This window comes from Eschrichtius robustus, chromosome 3 (assembly GCF_028021215.1).
Source record: "Eschrichtius robustus isolate mEscRob2 chromosome 3, mEscRob2.pri, whole genome shotgun sequence".
Taxonomy (NCBI): domain Eukaryota; kingdom Metazoa; phylum Chordata; class Mammalia; order Artiodactyla; family Eschrichtiidae; genus Eschrichtius; species Eschrichtius robustus.
In genome coordinates this window covers 61,031,562-61,053,991 of record NC_090826.1, presented here as the reverse complement: position 1 = coordinate 61,053,991, position 22,430 = coordinate 61,031,562, and the positions used below count along the sequence as shown (strand labels likewise).

At 36.4% G+C, this 22,430-nt stretch overlaps 1 protein-coding gene across 1 annotated transcript in view; it reads left to right on the top strand.

Moving 5' to 3' along the window:
* Positions 1 to 1,777: 1,777 nt before the first annotated feature.
* The window catches only part of ANKRD13C (ankyrin repeat domain 13C), an 81,230-nt gene continuing 60,577 nt past the window's right edge, over positions 1,778 to 22,430 (top strand). The window contains exon 1 of the mRNA XM_068540103.1: positions 1,778 to 2,525. Coding sequence (XP_068396204.1) covers positions 2,081 to 2,525 — 445 coding nt within the window. The 5' untranslated portion in view covers positions 1,778 to 2,080. The remainder of the gene's footprint in view (positions 2,526 to 22,430) is intronic.

Below are 22,430 nucleotides of genomic sequence, written 5' to 3'. Positions count from 1 at the left end.
GACTTTTACATGCATATTTTTACACACATTTTTATTTGATTTATGCAGGAATCTCTCAGTTTCCTTGTCTTTATAGTAGCCCCCTTGTAGTCTATTCTGGATACATACTTTTCTAAGGTATGAGTGACTGGGTGACTTTTCTAAAAGGCAAATCGCATCATGCTATTCCCGTTTTGATTTTGTTCTTTTTTGCTTTGTGTGTGTGTGTGTGTGTGTGTTTACTATTCTCCTGTTTAACATCCCTAAAAGGCTATCCATTTCTTGTAGAATAATGTCTAAACTTTTGAGATGACATACAAAATCCTACATGATCTGGCCCCTTCCTATCTCTCGAGCCCTGGAGTTAGACTTGACTGTGCTACATTCCACCTTTGATGCACTGGGAAGTTTTTCCAACTGTCAAATGAAGATTGAAAATAATACTTATCACAAGGAAATAGCATATAAAGTGCTGAGCCTACCACCTGTTTCAGAGGCTATTGTGAAAGAAGAAAATGTTTTTGTACATAGGTGTTCAGTCCCTCTTGCTTTCTGAGTAGGAGGATCCTTTGAGGTGCAGATTGCCCATGCAATGCTTGAACAGAATTGGAAAACACCCTCCACCCCCAGCCCCCGGCCTCCCCCCGACCAGACACACACACACACACACACACACACACACACAAGAAAGAAAAGGAAGAAGGGAAGAATGACATTAATTTGAATAGATTTGAAAGATGATGGGAGGTGAAACCTGAGTAGCAGGGAAGGATGAAGAGAGGACAGTTCCCACAGGAGTTTTTATTTGGAGGGGTGGTGGAGGTGGGGTGTTATGGAGGTAGTGATAAAGTTGGTTTAAGAAAGAAGACTTTTGAGAGAAGCAGCTGTCAGAGTAAATGGGACTTAGGAGAGATAAACAGGTTAATATCTTTCTGACGTTGCTAACTCCTCTGCCCTCCAGTTCCCAACAGCTTTAGTTATTTGTCAAGGTCAGATTTGTGTTCTTCAGAATTTGACGCTAGGTCGAGGCTGGCCATGAACTAGTCCAGCGATATTCCGGTTACACAATTATTGTTTGCCATCCTTCAGGGTCCACTCCCCATGCTTTAACTCTGACGCCTGCCCGAAATCCATTCATCCGACAAATATTTGAGTGTTCTCCCCTCTCCCAGTCTGCTGAATAGCCTGTTCTCCAGGGTCAGTCCCTAAACTTCTGTGGTAGCTTTTCTGACACTCCAACACTAAAATTTGCCTCTCCCCCCCTTTTTATAATTCGTGCAACCCAGCACTCCGCATCCACTTCATTCGCAGCTACATTTTGTACTCAATTGCTTGACTATCTTTCCTCCTCTAACGAGCACCTTGGAGCCAGGAGTGGTGTTTTATAAATCTACTAGCACAGTGTACGGCACGAAGTAGGTGCTTAGCGAAAGTTTATTGAATGAGTGTCCTGTGCATTTCAGTGACATCATATCCTGTGTGTCTTGGCGTCAGTCAGCACTCCTGAGGGAGGCCCAGAGGTCGCAGGGTTTGTCATTGTTTATAACGTGCATCGAATATCTCAAACGCAGGCTAAGGTTTCAGACGGCCCACAAGAAGCGCGGCCACCAGGACGCTGGATCCCGGTCTCTTAGTTCAAAGACTCCAGCTTGCGGCGGGAACCCGCTGCCTGGGAAGCGCCGACATTCGGCAACTCTGGGAACAGAACCTGCGAGGGAGGGAGCAGGCAGCTCACTTATCGCGGTGTTTCCTCCCTCCTCCCTCCCAGGGGAGCTCTCGCGAGAGAAGCCAAGGGAAGATGGCCGTGCTCTGTTTTTCGGTGTGAGGCAGTGGCGGCGGCTGCGGCGGTGGGGACGGGGATTCTGGTGTCGTGGGCACCTGAACTCTAGCTCCCCCCAGCGAGCGCGCGTCCCTTCGTGCCTAGGCGAGAGCCGGCTCTTCTTCCTCCGGGAGATGCGTTTGTCCCGGGCTCGGGGGCGCCCTGGGAGTTCATGCTGCGCTGGAGTATCCTGGCCACCGCTCTAATCGCCTTGTGCCGCCGCAGCGCAAGCTTCGTCGCCAGGGGTGAACCTCCTGGATCCCCTCTCTGCCCCTGGCGGCGATGACCGGGGAGAAGATCCGCTCATTGCGGAGGGACCACAAGCCCAGCAAAGAAGAGGGGGACCTGCTGGAGCCCGGGGATGAGGAAGCGGCGGCTGCCCTCGGCGGCACCTTTACCGGAGGCAGGATTGGCACAGGCAGCAGCAGCAAGGGCGGTAGAGCCTGTCATAAGATCTTCAGTAACCATCACCACCGGCTACAGCTGAAGACAGCTCCGGCCTCCTCCAATGCCCCCGGCGCCCCGGCCCTGCCGCTGCACAATTCCTCCGTGACTACCACCTCCCAGTCCCCGGCTCTTTTAGCGGGCACCAACCCCGTTGCTGTCGTCGCAGGTGGAGGCAGTTGCCCCGCACACTACCCGGTGCACGAGTGCGTCTTCAAGGGGGATGTGAGGAGACTGTCCTCTCTCATCCGCACGCACAGTATCGGGCAGAAAGATAATCACGGTGAGGAGTGCTCGCCCCTGTCCACCTCTCCTTCCCAGAGCCTAGGTTGTGCCTCCCCAGGCCTCTGAAATCCTAACAGACCCTTCTTTCCTCTCTTTTGCCCACCATTTCAAGCCAAATGCCCGTAAATCTTGTAATAGCATGCCAGTGGTTTCGGGATTGGTTCTTGTGGGTGCGAAGGAATGTTCCTTCCTTGGCTACTTCAAACTCTTAGAAGCTGTTTTATGTTTGAGACAGGGCTTCAGTGTGTTGATTCTTGACCATAAGAAATTTTAGATTGCCTCTCATCCAACCTGGTCATCATCCATTGTTTATTGAACTATATCTTTTCTTCTTCAACCCCCCTACCCCCTTGGGATCTTGAATTTTGAACATATAAATTGCCCACCTCCCTTCATTGCCCAGGTACAAATCCCAACCTGACTGCAACTGGTTGTGATTTCTACGTGCCATCAGGTTGTTTGTTTATTTTCTTTCTTTTTTCTTCTACTTTTAGGAAGCTTAGTTTGGTACAAAGTGTTTACATTTTGCAAATGCTTTGATTTCTGAAAGCCACAGTACAAATTTGTTGGTATTTGATACCTAGAGTATGTAAAGTGACTTCTGAGTGGCTAAGATTTTGTTGAAGTAGAGCTTAGAGTTTTTTGCTTGTTTTAGATAGATAATTGCTAATAGTAATGTTTTATCTTGATGATCTGTGACTAAAAATAGTACTATGATTTTTCATAGTAACCTCATCATATCCTACATGACAACATATAGTGTCATTTGTTATTCAAGGACTGTATTTCTACTTTTTGCTTTAATTTATTAGCTGAATTTTTTTCTGTTTCTTCTAAAAACATAATGTGACTGAGTTGACATTTAAGCCACAGTAAATTAATGAAAACTATTGTCAACACTGATATTTTCAACATTTGATAGGCCATTTTAAACTGGGTAGTTGACAAATATTGTTAATAGCTCGGCTTTTAACTGAACGTGAGTATTGTATACATTCAGTTAGAACACACTCAACTCTGCTCAAAATAGTGTAACACATTAATGAAATACTTGCCTGTGGAATAACCTCCCTTAATTCCATTGGACTCTAGGCTTCTTATGTACAATTAAGGCAAAAATTGAGATTAAAAAAAAAAAGTAAGATTTCTGTTGGTTGTATAATTCTCTAACAACTGCATTTGTATTCTGAATTTACAATATTGTAAGAATTACTACCTCTCATTTATCAAAAATCAAATCCCCCAGAGTGTTCCTAAAAGCTGCACCCAGTTTTTCATTCCTACATTTAATTTATTTAATTACTTTACTATTGTTGCAATGACATAATATTGTTCATTGATGGTAATTATATTCTAACCCTTTGGGAAACAGTTTTTAGAGGGAGATCTGTTGTAGCTTCGGGTTGTTTAGTTATTAGGACATTTTTCAGATTTGGTCTTCATAGTAGCTATATATATATGGTTTATCTTATGGCCATTGCCTTTAAAATATAGAGTTCCATTACGTTGAAATGTACCTGAAAACAGATAAAACTTTGTTTTTGAGAGTTGATTCCCTTTGAAAGAAGAGAGAGGTGACTATGACTGACAAAGTATGATAGTATAGTATGTTAGAACTGATTTTCTTGATTGATCACGGAAGGTACTGAATTGCAGGATTATTGGGCTTGCATATCTGTCATCTAGCATTTACGAGTTGGTTTGTTAAAGTACGAATTCTGTTCAAAGTAATTAGAATCCTGAATATCCTTGAACTCTTCCTTAGCCCACTGAAATTCTCTTTCTAAGTCGTCTTGATATACTAAATGCTTGCATTGTACTTAGCTGCCCTTACATTGTTGATTTTATTTTATTTTTATTGACGTATAGTTGACTTACAATGTTTCAGGTGTACAGCAAAGCGATTCAGTTTTTTATATATATGTATTTTAGATTTTTTTCAGATTATTTTCCATTATAGGTTATTACAAGATATTGAGTATAGTTCCCTGTGCTATACAGTAGGTCCTTGTTGTTTATCTATTTTATATATAGTAGTGTGTATCTGTTAATCCCAAATTCCCAATTTATTACCCCCCCCTTTCCCCTTTGGTAATCATAAATTTGTTTTTTATGTCTGTGAGTCTATTTCTGTTTTGTAAATAAGTTCATTTGTATCATTTTTTTAGATTCCACATATAAGTGATATCATAAGATATTTGTCTTTCTCTGATATACTTAGTCTGATAATCTAGGTCGATCCATATTGCTGCAAATGGCAATTATTTCATTCTTTTTTATGGCTGAGTACTATTCCATTGTCTATATATATCACATCTTCTTTATCCATTCATCTATTCATGGACATTAAATTACTTCCATGTCTTGGCTATTGTAAATTGTGCTGCTGTGAACATTGGTGTGCATGTATCTTTTCGAATTAGAGTTTTCATCTTTTCTAGATATATGCCCAGGAGTGGGATTGATGGATCATATGGTAACTCTATCTTTAGTTTTTTAAGGAACCTCAGTACTGTTCTTAAAGGCTGTACCAGTTTACATTCTGTTACATTGTTGATATTTTTGATGAATGTAACCAATGGTTCACATACCTGTGGAAAGTGTAATTGTTTTGCCTGCGATTTACATTCTCATCTCCTGCAGTGAAGACTCCTAAGAAAGAGTAGCTTCTATTTAACGTGCTACTTCTTTAATCTTCTTTTCCCCTGTAGCTGCATAATTTCTCTGCTATATTACTTTTACTCATGAAATTTTACTAACCTGGATACTTTAGTCTTTTTAGATTATTTTTCATTTCAAATTACAAAAGATAAATGCGTTTTGAGTCACCCAACAAAAACAAGCTCTTTGTTATATTTGGATTGTTATAGCATGATGAGTACATAGCAGAATCGTACACTCATACAGGTGCATAGCAGAGCCATACAATTATATCACATCATATGACATAGTTAGTTTTATATTCACTAGATGTTCCTTCCATAATGTAATGATGATGATGATCATCATCACAGATACAGTTTATTAAATACATCAGCGCTATGCTAAGTGTTTACATACATTATTACATTTAATTCTCACAGTAACCCTGCTATAAAGGGTAGCTTTATCCTTGTTTTAAAGGTGAGGAAAGTGAAGCCTGGAGAGGCAAGGAAACTTTGCCAAAGTTGCATACTTAGTAAATAAGTTCCAAAGCTGGGAACTGAACTAACAGCAAGAACCCCAAAGCAGGGCTTCCCTGGTGGCGCAGTGGTTGAGAATCTGCCTGCCAGTGCAGGGGACACAGGTTCGAGCCCTGGTCTGGGAAGATCCCACGTGCCGCGGAGCAACTGGGCCCGTGAGCCACAACTACTGAGCTTGCGCATCTGGAGCCTGTGCTCCGCAGCAAGAGAGGCCGCGATAGTGAGAGGCCCGCGCACTGCGATGAAGAGTGGCTCCCGCTCGCAGAAACTAGAGAAAGCCCTCGCACAGAAACAAAGACCCAACACAGCCAAAAAAAATAATAATAATAATAATAAATAAATAAATAAAATTTATATTAAAAAAAAAACTCCAAAGCACATGATCAGCCTGTTTGTAAATATTTCTGTTGATCAGGATGCACTATTTTGCAGAGAAGTCAATTTTAATAATGTGTATGTGGCAATTTATGGCAAAGTTCTTTAATATATATTTCTCATTTAGTACTTGTAGAGAGAGAATGCCACTGAACAGCTCACAGAGATTTTCTGTAGAGCCCAAATCTCTCACTGTTGTTATGTTTCTTTTTATGTAATGGCACGGATATATAGGCTACTTTGTCCACATGATAGCCCTTTCGGTATTTGACAAGCAAGAGCTATCATGTTCTCCTTATCTTCAGGTTAAACATTCCTAACTTCCGTATCCATTCTTCATATGACATGGTTTATAAAGTGCTAAGAATGGTCCCTGAAACACAGTAAATGCTACAGAAGTATATTAAAAAAGTAAGTGAAAATCTTAGTCATCTTCTTTTAGTGAAACTCTGGTTTGTTAGTTCTTTCCTTTGAGGATGGTGCCCAGAACCAGCCTTAGTGTTGAAGCTATAGTAGCCTCATCAGCAAAGACAAAGAGACTATATTTATTGCTCTAAGCAATACACATTTAGTAATGTATATTAGTAAAGAGCATACATTAAATAATATAGTACAAGAGTATGTGGATTTTTTAATACTGTTTATTCTCAAGTAAGTGTCTTTCCATTCTGTCCTTTCTTGTGCTTTTTTTTTTTTTTTTTTTTTAATGAAAGCTTTATTTGTTTATTTATTTATTTTTGGCTGTGTTGGGTCTTCGCTTCTGTGCGAGGACTTTGTCTAGTTGCAGCGAGCTGGGGCCACTCTTCATCGCGGTACGCGGGCCTCTCACTGTTGCGGCCTCTCTTGTTGCCGAGCACAAACTCCAGACGCGCAGGCTCAGTAGTTGTGGCTCACGGGCCTAGTTGCTCCGCGGCATGTGGGATCTTCCCAGACCAGGGCTCGAGCCCGTGTAGCCTGCATTGGCAGGCAGATTCTCAACCACTGCGCCACCAGGGAAGCCCTTATTTTTTTTTTTTTTTAACCTCAAAACAGGACTTTACATTTATTAATTTTTATCTTGTTAGTCTTGATCCTTTATTCTACCTACCTGGAAAGCTTATTGAATCCTAATTTGGTCACTATTTAGCTCACTATTCATTAGCTCTTTCAGTTTGCAGTGATCTCTGAATTGAAAAACTTTTTTTGGTGTGTGTGTGTATGTATGTATATTTACAAATTATTGTCAAATTGAGTAGGAGCAAGGATAGAGCCTTTTCTTTTATGGAAAAATGTTAGTTGCGTTTGAATTGCTTTTTCTAAGCCATCAATTATATTGAGGAATATTGTATTTGGATCCAAACATATCTCTTGAAATATAAGTTAAATACAGTAACAGCCATAATATCATATATATACTGTGTTCAAATATGCCAATGATTTTGACACATGGTATATTTAATAACAGCTCTTCTCGGGTGGGGAAAAAGGTACATTAAGTGTACAAAAATTACTTAAACCTTATATCATTAGTATATCTTTAGCTATATACCCCCCCTTTTTTTTAGTATAGGATTAAAGTTTAAGCTTTTTTTCACAATGAGTGTGAAGATTTTTCTGAATCCTTTTTTGCCATTGGTAGTTAAACAAAGCATCATGGTAACATACTATTTTTTTTTATAGTTGATGCTAATGATTTTTATTTCTTCCCCATTAGAATTGAGAATGCTTATGAAGTTTATAGAAGACTTTCTTGATTTTGACTGCATCCTATTTGTTAAACTTGTACTTTTGTTTTTTCCCTTAATTGAGTCAAATATCTTTCTAAGTTAAGCACCTTATCTTGGACATTAGTCAGAAGCTTTTAGGGGCCAGAGTGACAAAAGTCCTTGATACATGAATTGCTCAAAGCAGCCTTTCCTAGATGTGAAAAATTTCTGATCTATTCTGAGAGGTTTGGCAGTTTCTACTGCCTTTAATTACATCGTCTGGCATGTGACAAGCCATCTTCTCTATACACAGTTAATTTTCATTTTTACTGAATTGTAGTGTAATCTTCTTGAAGCTATTTTACATAGTGATTAGAGATTTCAAATTTAAGATAAAAGTCAGTTTGAGAATATTCCTGCCAATGCAGGTAACTCAGTGAAGTGATAAAGAAATGGCTAACTTGTGTCTGGTGGCTGACAGATTTCTTCAGACAGAGATTTCAAAACATCTTACATTCAGAAAATTTAAAAATGTACATTTGAGAATGGAGGCAATAGGAAATCTTTTTGGTGCCCATACAATATGTTTATTTTGGCTTATTCTATATGAATTGATCTTTCTTTTGATATCCTTTTCTCTGCTTCATTTTTGGCATTAACATTCATGATGGGTGATACAAGAGAATAAAGCACAATATGTCTGTTTGAGAAAAGGCGACTATGAAGGTAAACTTTGCATGGAAAAAAAAATCTTGAAGTCTCAAGTGAACAATTTTAGTCAGGAGGCACATCTTTAAAAGAACACTAGTAGTTTTGTACCTGTCCTCCTCGTGTTTTGTAGTCTTCTCTGAATTTTGTTTTTGGAAGGCATACGTCATTTTCCCTTAGAAAAAAAGTGGTTTCTGGAGGCCCAAGATAATCCATTAAAGTTTTATGCACTGTCACTGGGTATGAGGGTGATTTGGCTGTGAAATCTGTCACTCCACTGGTCTGTGGGGTTGATTCAGTTGATCTTCATGACTGTATGAACCTTCTTCCTTTCACCTTTTCCTGCATGTGCATCTCCAACAGAATAGGACGGTCCTGGGGTTCAATGACTGTTTCCTGATGCCATCATCATTAGCACTATAGAACGTGAACTGCTACTTGAAATTGTGATATGAACACATCTGCAGAGCTACCTCTGGAGAGCTACCTTCATTGAACCACAGTAGAAGTAGGAAGTCTGACCTTCAAACTTTGGCAAAAAAGGAAGCAGAAATGAGCAATTACTGATGATATTGTGTCCTGGGCATCAGCAATGAGGCAGGAGAATTCTGGAGGACTTATTGGAGAACTGAATATGTCTGTCCCAAGTTAATGGCATTCATAAGTCATAGAAATCTAAATGAAGAGTACAGGTAATTGTCAGGATGCTTTGTGTTATAGAAAATGAGTGTAGATTCTCAAAAATTGGATAGGGGCTGGAAAGACAAACAGTATATTCCTGTTTGTATACCATTTATTTCACTGGGGAGAGGTAGAAGATCAGTTTTAGAGCAAGACAGAAGCATGTCAAATGAGGGTAGGAAAAAGGGAAAAGGTCTCTTTTCTAACTGTTTAAAGATTATGAATGGTGTTAGTTATCAGGATATGTGAGGTTTAACTGTGTGGTTGCATTTCATCTGTTCTTAAGCCTGTTAGTCTTCTTGATATCCCAAAGATCATCTGTAAAACTAGAAGGCTTTTTCTATATATGGAATCAGATCTGAGTTTGAGACCATGCTTCTCTACAAACTGGTTTTTATGTAATTATACTATTTAGTTAACTGCTGAAATAAGTCGATATAATAATATATATCTCTTGGGGCATTATAGTTTTAAATGGGAGACCACACTTGAAAATATTTTAACGATGAAGGCTCATATCATAGTAATATCATTAATATCAATATCTTGCTCTACTTTTGCTGTGACGTACCTTTCAGCAGAGGACATTCTAGTTTTTGAGGTTTAGTTAGGACTTCATTCAATTGAGGTTTTATCTGATTCTTGAGTTTATACTGCCTATCAGTTTGCTAAAAGGTTTATTTGACTCTCCTGTCAGTCATCTTTCATCTACTACTGGTGTAACTGGGTTCAGTGCATTTGGATTCTTGGCTGTAGATATTGTCAGGTGTGTTAATTTATCCTCTCTTAATCAGCACTGTGCTGACTTCTATAAAGCCACCTGGGCTGTGTTGCATATCCTCTTGGATATTGGTTGGCTTTCATAGAGAATCATGTGGAGACCTGCATTGTCCTGAGGTAAAATGCTTTTTGGAGAGTAAAAACAGATTTTAACACTATTCTAATGGTTCTTCATAGTTTTTTTCCCCCTTTTTTTGTTCATTCATTCCTTCACTTAACAGATATATACTGAACTCCCGATATGTGATAAACAGTGTTTTAGGTGCTGGGGTTACAGCAGTGAACAAAATGAACAAAGTTGTCCCTGCTGTCAGGGAGCTTACATTCTAATGGGGGAAGATAAATAGTAAACGAACTAATAAAAATATGGTAAAGAGAATATGGCAGAAAAGAGTTTTAGGCAGAGAATTGCAAACACAAAGGTACCATGTTCAAAGAATAGGAAGAAGACCAGTGTGGCTGGAACAAGGCAGAGAGTGGTAGGAGATGGGAGATTTTGAGACCGGGGTGTATACACGTAGAACTTTTGTAGACCATTGTTAAGGATTTTGGCTTTTACTTTGCGTAACATAGGAAGCAATTTGAGGGTTTTGAGTAGCCAGGTAACATGATCTGATTTTAAAAGGCTCTTTCTGGGTGCTATATGAGGCAGAAAAGAAACTTGAGCGAGGGAGGCATGGGTCAATTTAACATGCTATAATAAGTGGGGGTAACTGGAAATAATGAGAAGGTAGAGCTGGTTAGGAGTCGATGATAGATTGAAAGTAATATGTGTGTGTGTGAGTTTTAGTACTACAGTACCATTTATGAGAGAAAGCACAAAAATTCTCCCTTTTTATTGCTTGCTTGGATGAGACTTGGATGGAAGATGTCTGTGGAAGCTGGAGCTGTGTTGGTTCTAGGACTTGTAATTTCCTGCTTTGCTCCCTCGTTAGGGGGCACATGAAGTCAAAACTATTTTTGTAATAACCCAAAGTCATTGTTTGCCTTTTTCACAGCGCTGACATTTTCACTGATGGTACAAAAGCAGTGGTGGGTAAAATTGTTGGAACATTAGCATGAATCAAGGCACCAAACTGCTAGTAGTCATTGTATTATTCACTGCCGTGTACTTGAAGTAGGAAAAAAAAAAAAAAAGCCAACTTCACAATGTCTTTGATGAAGGTGTAGAAATTGTTAATTTTAAAGTCAATCTTGAGTACATACTTTTTATATTCTTTGTGACATAATGTGAATTATGCATAATGCTTTTCTGCTGCATACTGAAGAGAAAAAAAGGGAGAACATTTGTGCAGTTGAGTTGTAAGCCAAACTAGCTGCTTTTGTCATGGAACACCATTTTTATTTGAAAGAACAGCTTACGCACAAACTATGGTTATCACAATTTGGATATTTGGCCTACATTTTCTGGAAATTGGATGAAGTGAACGTGTGACCTCAAGGAAAACAGTTGACAGTATTTGTTGCCAATTAAAAAATTCAAGCTTTGAAATGAAATTTAGAATTTGGAAAACTTGTCTCTGTCACTGTAAGCTTGACAGCTTCCTAGTATTTAAAGACTGTTCTGGTCAGATTGGTGATATTACTAAATGTGATTTTAAAATGTTTGTATAGTGAAATGTGTTGACATTTGGAAGATCTGCATAACTCAGTAAATCAGTATTTTTTAGACTGATCAATGCCTGATGTTACAAAACCATGCATCATTAAAAGATCCATTCAAAGTGCAAGAGAAACCAATGAATTTCAGTGTACCACAGTACAAAAAATTTATTGATACTGTTTGAGATCTCACGTGGCAACAAACCTTAAAGAAATAACCACTTACTAAGTTTTGGTGTAGTATCAAAGAATACCCCCAATTATTTGAAAAGACTGTTAAAATACTCCATTTTTTTTCACGTGCATATCGTCTGAATCTGGATTTTCTTCATAGACGTCAGAACAACATTTACACCTGATTGAATGCAGAACCAGTTATAAAAACCCAGCTGTCCTCTATTAGGCCAGACATTAAATTAAATTTGTTTTTATTTTTAATTAAAGAATTTAAAATAGTACCACTTGTCATTCTTTTTGTTTTGTTTTGGAAAATTGCAATTTTTTTCATGAAAAAATTATATTAACATGTAATGGTTTTATTGTAATTTTAAAATTAATAAGGAAAATTTTAAAACAATTTTAATTTCTAACATGGTAAATATCAATAGATTTATTCATATAAGAGATTTGTGGGATCTTCAATAATTCTTAAGAGTATAATGGGGTCTTGAAACCAGAAAGTTTGAAATCTGTTGGTATAGTAAAAAGAATACTGATTTTAGAGTCATGACTCCCACAATTTCTGGATATGTAATTTTAGGAAATTACTTAACCACTTTTAGATGTATTTTTCTTATGAGATGTGAACTAAGAATAATGTTTGTCTCACAGGGTTAGGGAGCAAATTAAATAAGATACCTAAAGTATACAGCATAGTGCTGGGCACATAGTATATAATATATGCCCTGTAAATGCCAGCCATTTGGTTGATAATTTGCATACTTTAAGACTATAGTGGTCTTAATATTAATGGAATGTTTTTTACTCATTTAACAAAACAGAGTCCAGTTTTGTTTACCAAGTTAGAACCAAGGCATCCAATTTCAGATTTAAAAGTATATTTTGAAAAGTTAACGGAGAAAGTTATTTTAAGCTTTTAGTGTCCTTTGTGTAACAAATTAGTTTAAGCAGTAGGTTGAGGACTCAAAACTGAGGGGATAGTAGGTGAAGGGTAAAGCTAGGATACTTGAGCACTTAGTTTCATGATACATTTAGTCAGTAAAGTAAATGTGGTATTGGGTAGATAATGATGTTGATGAAGATTATTTTGCATTTAAAATATTGAAATCATAGCATGACTTTGGCATCCTTGATTGTAAGTAGTATGTGTTTCTGATTATGTTCTTACCGTAAAGTGAGAGGGACTGGATTGTTGAACTCAAAATCATTTCTAGTTCATAAATCTTTTGAAATCGTGATTAATTTGGATTTGTAATGGGAAGTTTCATTTGTAACTTAAGTAGATGCTGAGGCATCTTTTCATCTATATGTCCTTGGAGGGTTTAAGAAAAGAAAGAGTACTTATCTAGGTGCATAAATGCCTTGATTTCTTCACCTGTATGCTCTGTCTAGACTGTGGTAGGTTCTCCTTAATTTGTGTAATTTTTTGAATAGTTACTATGTTCACATGCTACAAAAGTATAAAAAGATATAAAAGGATATGATGTAAAAATAAAATTTCTCTCCCATCCGTCTTTATCCACCCAGTTATCCTCTTTGGCAGCAGCTAGTGTTATCAGTTCCTTGTTTTCTTTTTCTGTTACCATTTAGAACATGGTACTTTTTTTTTCTCCTGAAAGATAGGGAAGTGAAGAAAGAACTATTACAACCTTTCCTACTATTAGGACAAAAATGGATATTCAGAAATTTGTATGTTTGATTTTAAATGTCTTTCTTTTTTCTTATTTTTAAATTTATATCTCCAGCCTCGACTTCTCCTTGGAGTTCCAGATTTTGTAATTATCTCCACTTGGGAATCTCAGAGATATTTCAAAATTTATTTGTCCAAAATGGAGTTATCATTTTCCACTTCCCACCTGGCCATCTAGTAAATCATGTCATTTAGCTATGCAGTTCTCAAGCATCAATCACTGGGATCATTCTTTGTCTTACCCCCTCTTTTTACCCATACATGTCTAATTAACAGGTTATTTTGAATCAGTCTACTTTCTGTCTCCACTGCTACCACTTTGAGACCAACCAATTTTTATTATCTTTTCCCTGGAATACTACCCCAGACTCATAACTAGTTTCCCTATGTCCCCTTCCATTCCATTCTCTGTATGTTAAGAATAGTGATCTTAAAATGTAATTTGTATCATGTCATGTCCCTGCTCAAGGTCCTTTAATGCCTTCTCCACTTAAAAGTAAGTTCATATTTTTTACCATATGTTATAGAACCCTGCATGATCTAGCCCTTTCTTACTTCTCTGATATAATCTGTACCAATCCCTCCTTTTTTTCTATGTCTGGCCATACTTATTTTCTTTCAGTTCCTTGAACATGCCAGGTTATTTCTGGCCTCTGTCTGGAAATTCTCATTCTTTGATTTCATAGTTCTTACTTAGCTTTTAGATCTCATTTTAAACATTATCTCTTTAGAGAGATTTTCCTGACTTAAATATCAAAAAATATGTCTGTCCTTACTATTTTCAGTTTTAGCTTTTTATTTTTCTCAACACTTACAATCTATTTTGTTTCATTTTATATTTCGTTTTCTTTCATGAATATAAACTCCATGAGGGCAAGAATTATTTCTAGCTTATTAATGGTTGAATCTCTAGTGTCTAGCACTATGCCTAGGACATAGTGATCCTCAGTAAAAATTTATTGAATGGAAATGAATGGATTTTCCTTCTGGGTAAAATGTTGGAGAAATAACAGAACCTATGAACTCCTTCTAACTTTGTATTAAAATACAATGATGACTCTAGAATCAAGTAAACTAGATAATGAGAGAAATTTTCAATAATAGTAATGTAGTGTGATTACATATAGAAATTATATTGATGAATGACAGGTGTTCTATCCTGTCACCTGTAATGTGACATGAAACCCTTAGTGATTAGAGCATTGGTCTACAAACATTTCATTAAAGGGCAAGATAGTGAATATTATAGGCTTGCAGGCCATACCATTTGTTGCATGAAAGTAGCCATAGACAGTTCATAAACAATCAGCATGTGGCTGTGTTCCAGTAAAACTTTACGTCATGTCCCTGAATTAGAGGATGAAGAAGTTTCTAATATGGGAAACAGATGGCAGGAGCAAGTTTGTGCCCAACAGCAAGCTTACCCCTTCTTCTTGCCTTCATTTATTGTTATCATTAAGACTTATAACAGTAGAAAAAAGATAAAACTTTTTCTGGTACCTTATTTTGAATAGAGAAATTCACACTAAAGAAGCAAGTGGGCAAGAAAGCTTATTTTAGTTGAGAGCTAGACTAACCTTGGTGATGGTTGTTAAGGAGCAATAAATCCAGTAAAAAGGCCTTTTTAAGGAAGACTTTTTCTTTTAAAATTATTAGGAGAGTGAATACATTTTTACTTATCGGCCACTTATCTCTTATTTATCTTTAAACAGCTTTATTCTGATATAATTCCTATAGCATACAATTGAACCATTTAAAGTGTACAATGAGATGGTTTTTGGTATATTCAAAGTTGTGCAACCATTACCACAATCACTTTGAGAACATTTTTATCACCTTAAAAAGAAATGTATTTTTTTACCTTTCACTGCCCCCCACTCCATTTCCTCCAGCCCTAGACAATCTCTAATCTACTTTCTGTCTCTTTAGATTTTATTATTCTAGACACTTCATGTAAATGGAAATCACACCACCTGTGGTCTTTCACTTAGCACATTGTTTTTTAAGGTTCATTCGTGTTGTAGCATGTATCAGTACTTCATTCCTTTTTATTGCCGATTAAGATTACATTGTATGGATGTACCTCATTTTGTTTGCACATTCATCAATTAATGGACATCTGAGTTGTTTCTACTTTTTGGCTATTATGAGTAATGCTGCTATGAACACTTGTATATAAGTTTTTGTGTGGACATGTTTTCATTTTCTTGGGTATATATCTTTTGCTAGGTCATGTGATAAGTCTCTGTTTCCCATTTTGAGGAACTACCAAACTGTTTTGCAAAGTGGTTGCACTATTTTACTGGCCCAACAGCAGTGTTTGAGGATTTCAGTTTTTCCTCCTTGCCAGCACTTGTTATAGCCATCCTAGTGAGCATAAAGTTGTATCTCCTTATGGTTTTGATTTGTATTTTCTTAATGGCTAATGATTTTGAGCATCTTTTCATGTGCTTTATGGCCATTTGTATATCTTCTTTGGAGAAATGGCTATTCATATATTCCCATTTTTAAATTGGGTTGTCTTTTTATTATTTAGTTGTAAGAGTTTATTTAGAGTATTAGAGTCTCATAGGAAAGTGCTTAAATATCAGCTTGTTCTTTTAGCTTCAGAGTTGAGAGGAGTTTCTGCTATTTATTCTCTTGAATGTTGAGAGGATAGTGAGGGCAATGTGCTTGTCCTTTCCCATATTAGATCTGAATAAATCATTTCAGGATGGATGAGCAGGAAAAAAAATCCATTTGAGAGTCTTTGGAAAACAGTTATTATAAAAGAAGCATCATTATAAGTATCCTGAAGATACTGTTAGGAATACTATAAGAAATAGAAGAAAAGTTTAGAAAATAATTGCCTTGTTTTTCAGTAACACATAAAGCAGTTTGTTTCTCTAAAACTGTTAAATCATGATGTGAAGAAAACAGTCCAACTTATGAAGATACTATGGAAAATTTAAAAAATATAGTCACTGCATTAAAATGATCTAAATTGAGTACAGTAAATAAAGTCTTGACAGTAAAGAAAATTGAATGAGTGGTGTACAAAAATAATTTGAAAACAAAGACTGTAGAGGAAAAGGAGACAGATTAAAAGAATGAAGGACAAGTTACAAATATGGGCTATACATGTGTAGATTTTATTCTATGAATAATATGAATTTCCAGAGAATAAAACAGAAGAAATGGATCAGAGGCAATACCCAAAGCTATAAATAAAGAAGAAAACATTTTTTTTATCTAAACTTTGTTCTGATTCCAAAGTTAGAGCTCATAATTTGTTCCAGGGAAAATTAATGAAAAGAGATCTGCATATCTTCATGCTATTTTTTTTTTTTTTTAATTGCCCGAGCAGCGTGGCTTGTGGGATCTTAGTTCCCCCGACCAGGGATTGAACCCGGGTCCTCGGCAGTGAAAGTGCAGGGTCCTAACCACTGGACTGTCAGGGAATTCCCTCTTGGTGCTATTTTAAAATCGAATGAATCCTACATATATACAAGTAAAAAGCACAGATTACTATAATATTGAACTAAAATGTATATCAGTTTGGCCTCAGACCTCGCCAATGTTAGAACATACTTGATACACCATCTGCCAACTGTAGAATTCTTTCTAGCCAAGTATTCATTTGTGAAAGCAATAGTAACATTCTAGAAAATAGACCAGCCATCATGATATCATTCCTGAAAAATATTATTCAAAGAAGTATCTCAGATTGGAAGGGTTAAATGACTAACCCAAGAAAGGAGACGTGTGTCTGAAAAGGACTGATAATGAATTTTAAACCAGTTAAATATACCATAGATAAGTCTAATAATTAAAGCAAATATGATTATAATCCTGAGAGCAAATTTCCAAACCCCCCCCCAAAAAAAACACTTTTGCTTCAAATTTTGAGAGACATGTAATCTATAATGGGTAAGGAAATGGTTTATAACCACTGATTAAATTACTGAAACAAAAATGGAGCTAGAGGAGACATAAAAGTACTGAACTCTTTACAGTTGCATCAAAAAGAATAAAATACCTAGGAATAAACATACTTAAAGAGGTTAAAGACCTGTACTAGGAAAACTATAAGACACTTGATGAAAGAAATTGAAGACGACACAAACAGATGGAAAGATATACCATGTTCATGGATTGGAAGAATTAATATTGCTGAAATGGCTATACCACCCAAAGCAGTCTACAGACTCAGTGCAATCCCTATCAAAATGCCAAGGGCATTTTTCACAGAGCTAGAATGAATAATTCTAAAATTTGTATGGAAACACAGAAGACCCCAATTAGCAAAGGCAATCTTGAGAAAGAAGAACAGAGCTGGAGGGATCATGCTCTCTGACTTCAGACTGTACTACAAAGCTACAGTAACCAAAACAGTATGGTACTGGCACAAAAACAGACACATAGATCAGAGGAAGAGAATAGAGGGCCCAGAAATAAACCCACGAACATATGGTCAATTAATCTATGACTTTGTCATAGGAGGCAAGAATGTACAATGGAGAAAAGACAGTCTCTTTAATAAGTGATGCTGGGAAAACTGGACAGCTACATGCCAAAGAATGAAATTAGAACATTCTCTAACACCATATACAAAAATAAACTCAAAATGGATTAAAGACATAAATGTAAGACCAGAAATCATAAAGCTTCTGAGAAGAAAGCATAGGCAAAACACTCCTTGACATAAATAGTAGCAAAATTTTTTTGGATCTGTCTCCTAAAGCAAAGGAAAAAAAAGCAAAAATAAACAGGACCTAATTAAACCTGAAAGCATTTGCATAGCAAAGGAAACCATTGACAAAATGAAACAGCAACCTATGGAATGGGAGAAAATATTTGCAAATGATCTGACCAACAAGGGGTTAATATCCAAAATATATAAACAACTCATATAACTCAACATCAAAAAAATAACCCAATTGAAAAATGAGACAAGATCTGAATAGACAGTTTTCCAAAGAAGACATACAGATTGTTAACAGGCACATGAAAAGATATTCAACATTGTTTAATTATCAGATAAATGCAAATTAAAATCACAATGAGATATCACCTCACACCTGTCAGAATGGCTATAGTCAAAAGGAACACAAATAATAAAACAACTATACTCCAATAAAAATTAATTAGAAAAACCACAAATAACAAATGTTGACGAGGATATGGAGAAAAGGGAACCCTAGTACACAGTTGGTAGGAATGCAAATTGGTGCAGCCACCATGGAAAACAGTATGGAGGTTTCTCAAAAAACTAAAAATAGAACTACCATATGACCCAGCAATTCTGCTCTTGGGTGTTTATCTGAAAAAAGCTGAAAACACTAATTCAAAAAGATACATGCACCCCAATGTTCATAGCAACATTCTTTACAATTGCCAAGATATGGAAGTGACCTAAGTGTCCATCAATAGATGAATGGATAAAGAAGATGTGGTTTATATACAATGGAGTAGTACTCAGCCATAAAAAATGGAATTTTGCCATTTGTAACAACATTGATGAACTTGGAGGGTATTATGCTAAGTGAAATAAGTCAGACAGAGAAAGACAAATACTATATGATATTACTTATATGTGGAATATAAAAAGTAAAATAGACTAGTGAATATAACAAAAAAGAAACAGTCACAGATATACAGAAGAGTCGCAGATGTAGATATGGGGAGAGGGAAAGGGGGACAAGAAGAGGGTAGTGGATTAAGAGGTACAGACTACCATATATAAAATAAATAGGCTATAAGGATAATAATACAGGGAATATAGCCAATACTTTTTAATAACTATAAATGGACTATAACCTTTAAAATTGTGAATCATTGTGTTACACACCAACTATACCTCAGTAAAAAAGAAAAAGTACAGACCTCTTCATTTGTTGTAATGGGAATCAAAAGTATAGTTTACTTTTTTACTTTGAGTGTTAGATAAGTATGAATTTAAAAATGTGTTCTAAAAAGTGTTAGTTTGCTATAAATAGAATTAAAAATCTATCTATAATCTGTTATTGCGGAAGATGAATTTTAAAAGTCCAAATTAAAAAAAAAAAGTAGAAAAGCAAAGCCACAAGACTTAAAAAACAGAAGTCTCCAAAAGTATGATTGTGTCAAATAAAGCTTTATATTCCCGTATTGTGTTAGTAATGATTCTTGGATTTACAAGTGATAGAAACTCATTGCAAACTAGCTTAAGCCCCAAAGTATTTATTGATTCATATAACTGAAAATGATAGGGTAGGAGACAATAGTGACATGATTGTATCCAGATTTCCTGCAGTATTATCAGGACTTTTGTTGGCGGCGGGGCGGGTGTTGTACAATTTGTTAGATCTGGTGTCATGTAGAACTTAATTCTTCCCTCTTGCAGTTGGGCTTTCTTCTGTGTCAGAGTTCTTCAACCTCTGCACTTGACATTTTGTGCTGGATGATTCTGTGTGGTGGGAAACTATCCTGTGCACTACAGGTATTTAGTAACATCCCTGGCCTCTACCCTCTAGATGCCATTAGCACCCCCCACTCCCCAGTTCTGACAACCAAAAATGTGCCAGACATTGCCACATATCCTCTGGGGGATAAAATTGTCTCTGATTGAGACCCACTAATCTATATGGTAGAGAATATGCAGTCTCATACTCAGAACCTTAAAGTACTAAGGTTCCAATGGCAAGAGACAGTTTTCCTCACTGGCTCAAGTACAAAAAAAAATTGCAGAAAAGAACCTTGATCCAGGTGGGAATTGTGCCCTTCCTTGAAATAATTTTCTAATTAAGTATCAGACTAGTTGGGTTTGTGTCATGTGTCTTCCCTGGTTCATGTACTTAAGGTATGGCATTTGTTACTAAGAGAAAGGAGTAGTGAAGAAATTCCAAAAGAAACAATGATGACATCTACTAACTAAAAGGGAAGAAAAGGACTTTCACACATACTTGAAGGAGAATAGTGAAAAATGGAAATTTTATTGTTGAGTCAATGGTAAAGAAAAGAAAGCTATGAATCCTCAAGATTTAATTGCTGATAAAATTGAATTTGAGGTAAAAATGATTTAAAAGTGCTAAGAGAGTTAATTATATTTTGATAGAAGTTATGATCATTAGCACTCATAAAAGTATCGCATCTCTATGCACTAATCAAAAAAGTATAAAAAAATAGAAAGCAAAGTATTAACGAAGATGGAGAAAAGTTGACACATAAAATCAAAGTAGAATTTCTGCCTCTAGTAATGATGAACTAGATAATGAGGACAGCTCTTCTTTAGAAGGCAATAAGAATAAAATATTCTACTTTAAGGGCATTGGAGATCTAATGAGGTAGGAAGGAATACTGGGCCAAGATCTGGCAGAAGATGGAAATCCAAAGATGCAAACCTAACATTTGAGGTTATTTTTCCCCTTTTGTGAATCCAGAAGAAGCAGTTAAGAGGCTGAGCAGTACTTTTGACAGCCTTGGTGAGCTAAGAGGACAAAAGATGGAGGTCAGGGCCTACCAGGTGTGGGGTATCTCTTAAACATGCTGCTTTTTGGGATGGAAACTTGAAGAGCTGCAGCTCAGGAATAAGGGTGAACTGCAGGTAAATTAGCTCTGATATAGGTTGAAGCATAGCTTTGAGTCATTTGTGAGGGCCAGAAAAAAAATGTCAATCCCGGGATTAATCTAGTACCCCCAGCCATATGTCAGAAGCAAATAAAAGTCTCTGTAGAATTTGTTTCTTAGACTTCTAGATTTTTGCAGAAGGAGTTAATTAAATATGTTCAGTATACAATTAAAGATGACCAGCATTATAGGGAAACTAGACAACATGAATGAGAACCAGAGAGAAGCAATAAGAGAAACAGAGCCATCAGAGCTTCATTTATTGTAATGATTACTAGACAGAGACTTTATTTTTTATTTATTTACTTATTTAATAGAAGTATAGTTGATTTACAATGTTGTGTTAGTTTCTGGTGTACGGCAAAGTGATTCAGTTATACATATATATATTCCTTTTCAGATTTTTTTCCATTGTAGTTTATTACAAGATACTGAGTATAGCTCTCTATGCTATACAGTAGGACCTTGTTGTTTATCTATTTTATATATAGTAGTTTGTATGGACAGAGACTTTAAATAACAATGTTTATTATGTTCTTGGGGGATGAGAGACAAGGTTGAATATTTTAGTGGAGAACTGGAAACTATGAAAATTGAAGTAACATATTTGGAAAAGAATTCAATAGAAATTCTCAAATGAAAATATATAATAACTGAATTAAAAACTAAATAAATGGGCTTAATAACAGTTTAGATCCTGAAGAAGACAGAACTCGTGATCTTGGAAATATGTCAGGAGAAAATATCTACAATGAAAAAGGGAAAGAAATGTTTTAAAAATTAAAAACGGTAAGAGCAGTTCTATGTTAATTGAACCCCAGGAGAGAAGAGAGAGAATATGGGGCTAAAGCAATATTTGAGGAGACAGTTGCTGAGAATTTCCCAAAATTGATGAAAGACATCAATTCAGAGATTTAACAAGTCCAACCCAAGTAGAATAAAAAAAGGATTCCACATTGGAGTGGAATGGCTGAAAAAAAAATCTTAAATGCAGCCAGAGAAGTCACATTACTTTAAAAGGATCAGTAGAAATTCCTACAGCTGACTTCTCAACGAAAAAGAAAACCATAAGACTACATAGAATACTGAAGAAAATAACAGCCAATCAAGAATTATATACCCTGTACAATATCCTTTGAAGTTGAATAAACATTTACAATCAAAAACCTAAGCGAATTCACTTATCAGACCACCACTAAAAGAAATACTGAAGGATGTGTTTCAGATAGAAGAAAAATGATTCTAATGGAAGGCTAAAGAGGTAGGAAGGAATGAAGAGCAATAAAAATGGTAAGAAATCTTAAATGAATATGGATTCTATAAGGTACAAATAAAGACTCATGGGATTAGATAACAGCATATAAATCTGGATGGAGGGAATGAAGTTAGTGTTCTAAGGTCAATGACTTGCTCTCAAGAAGGGAATGTGCCAT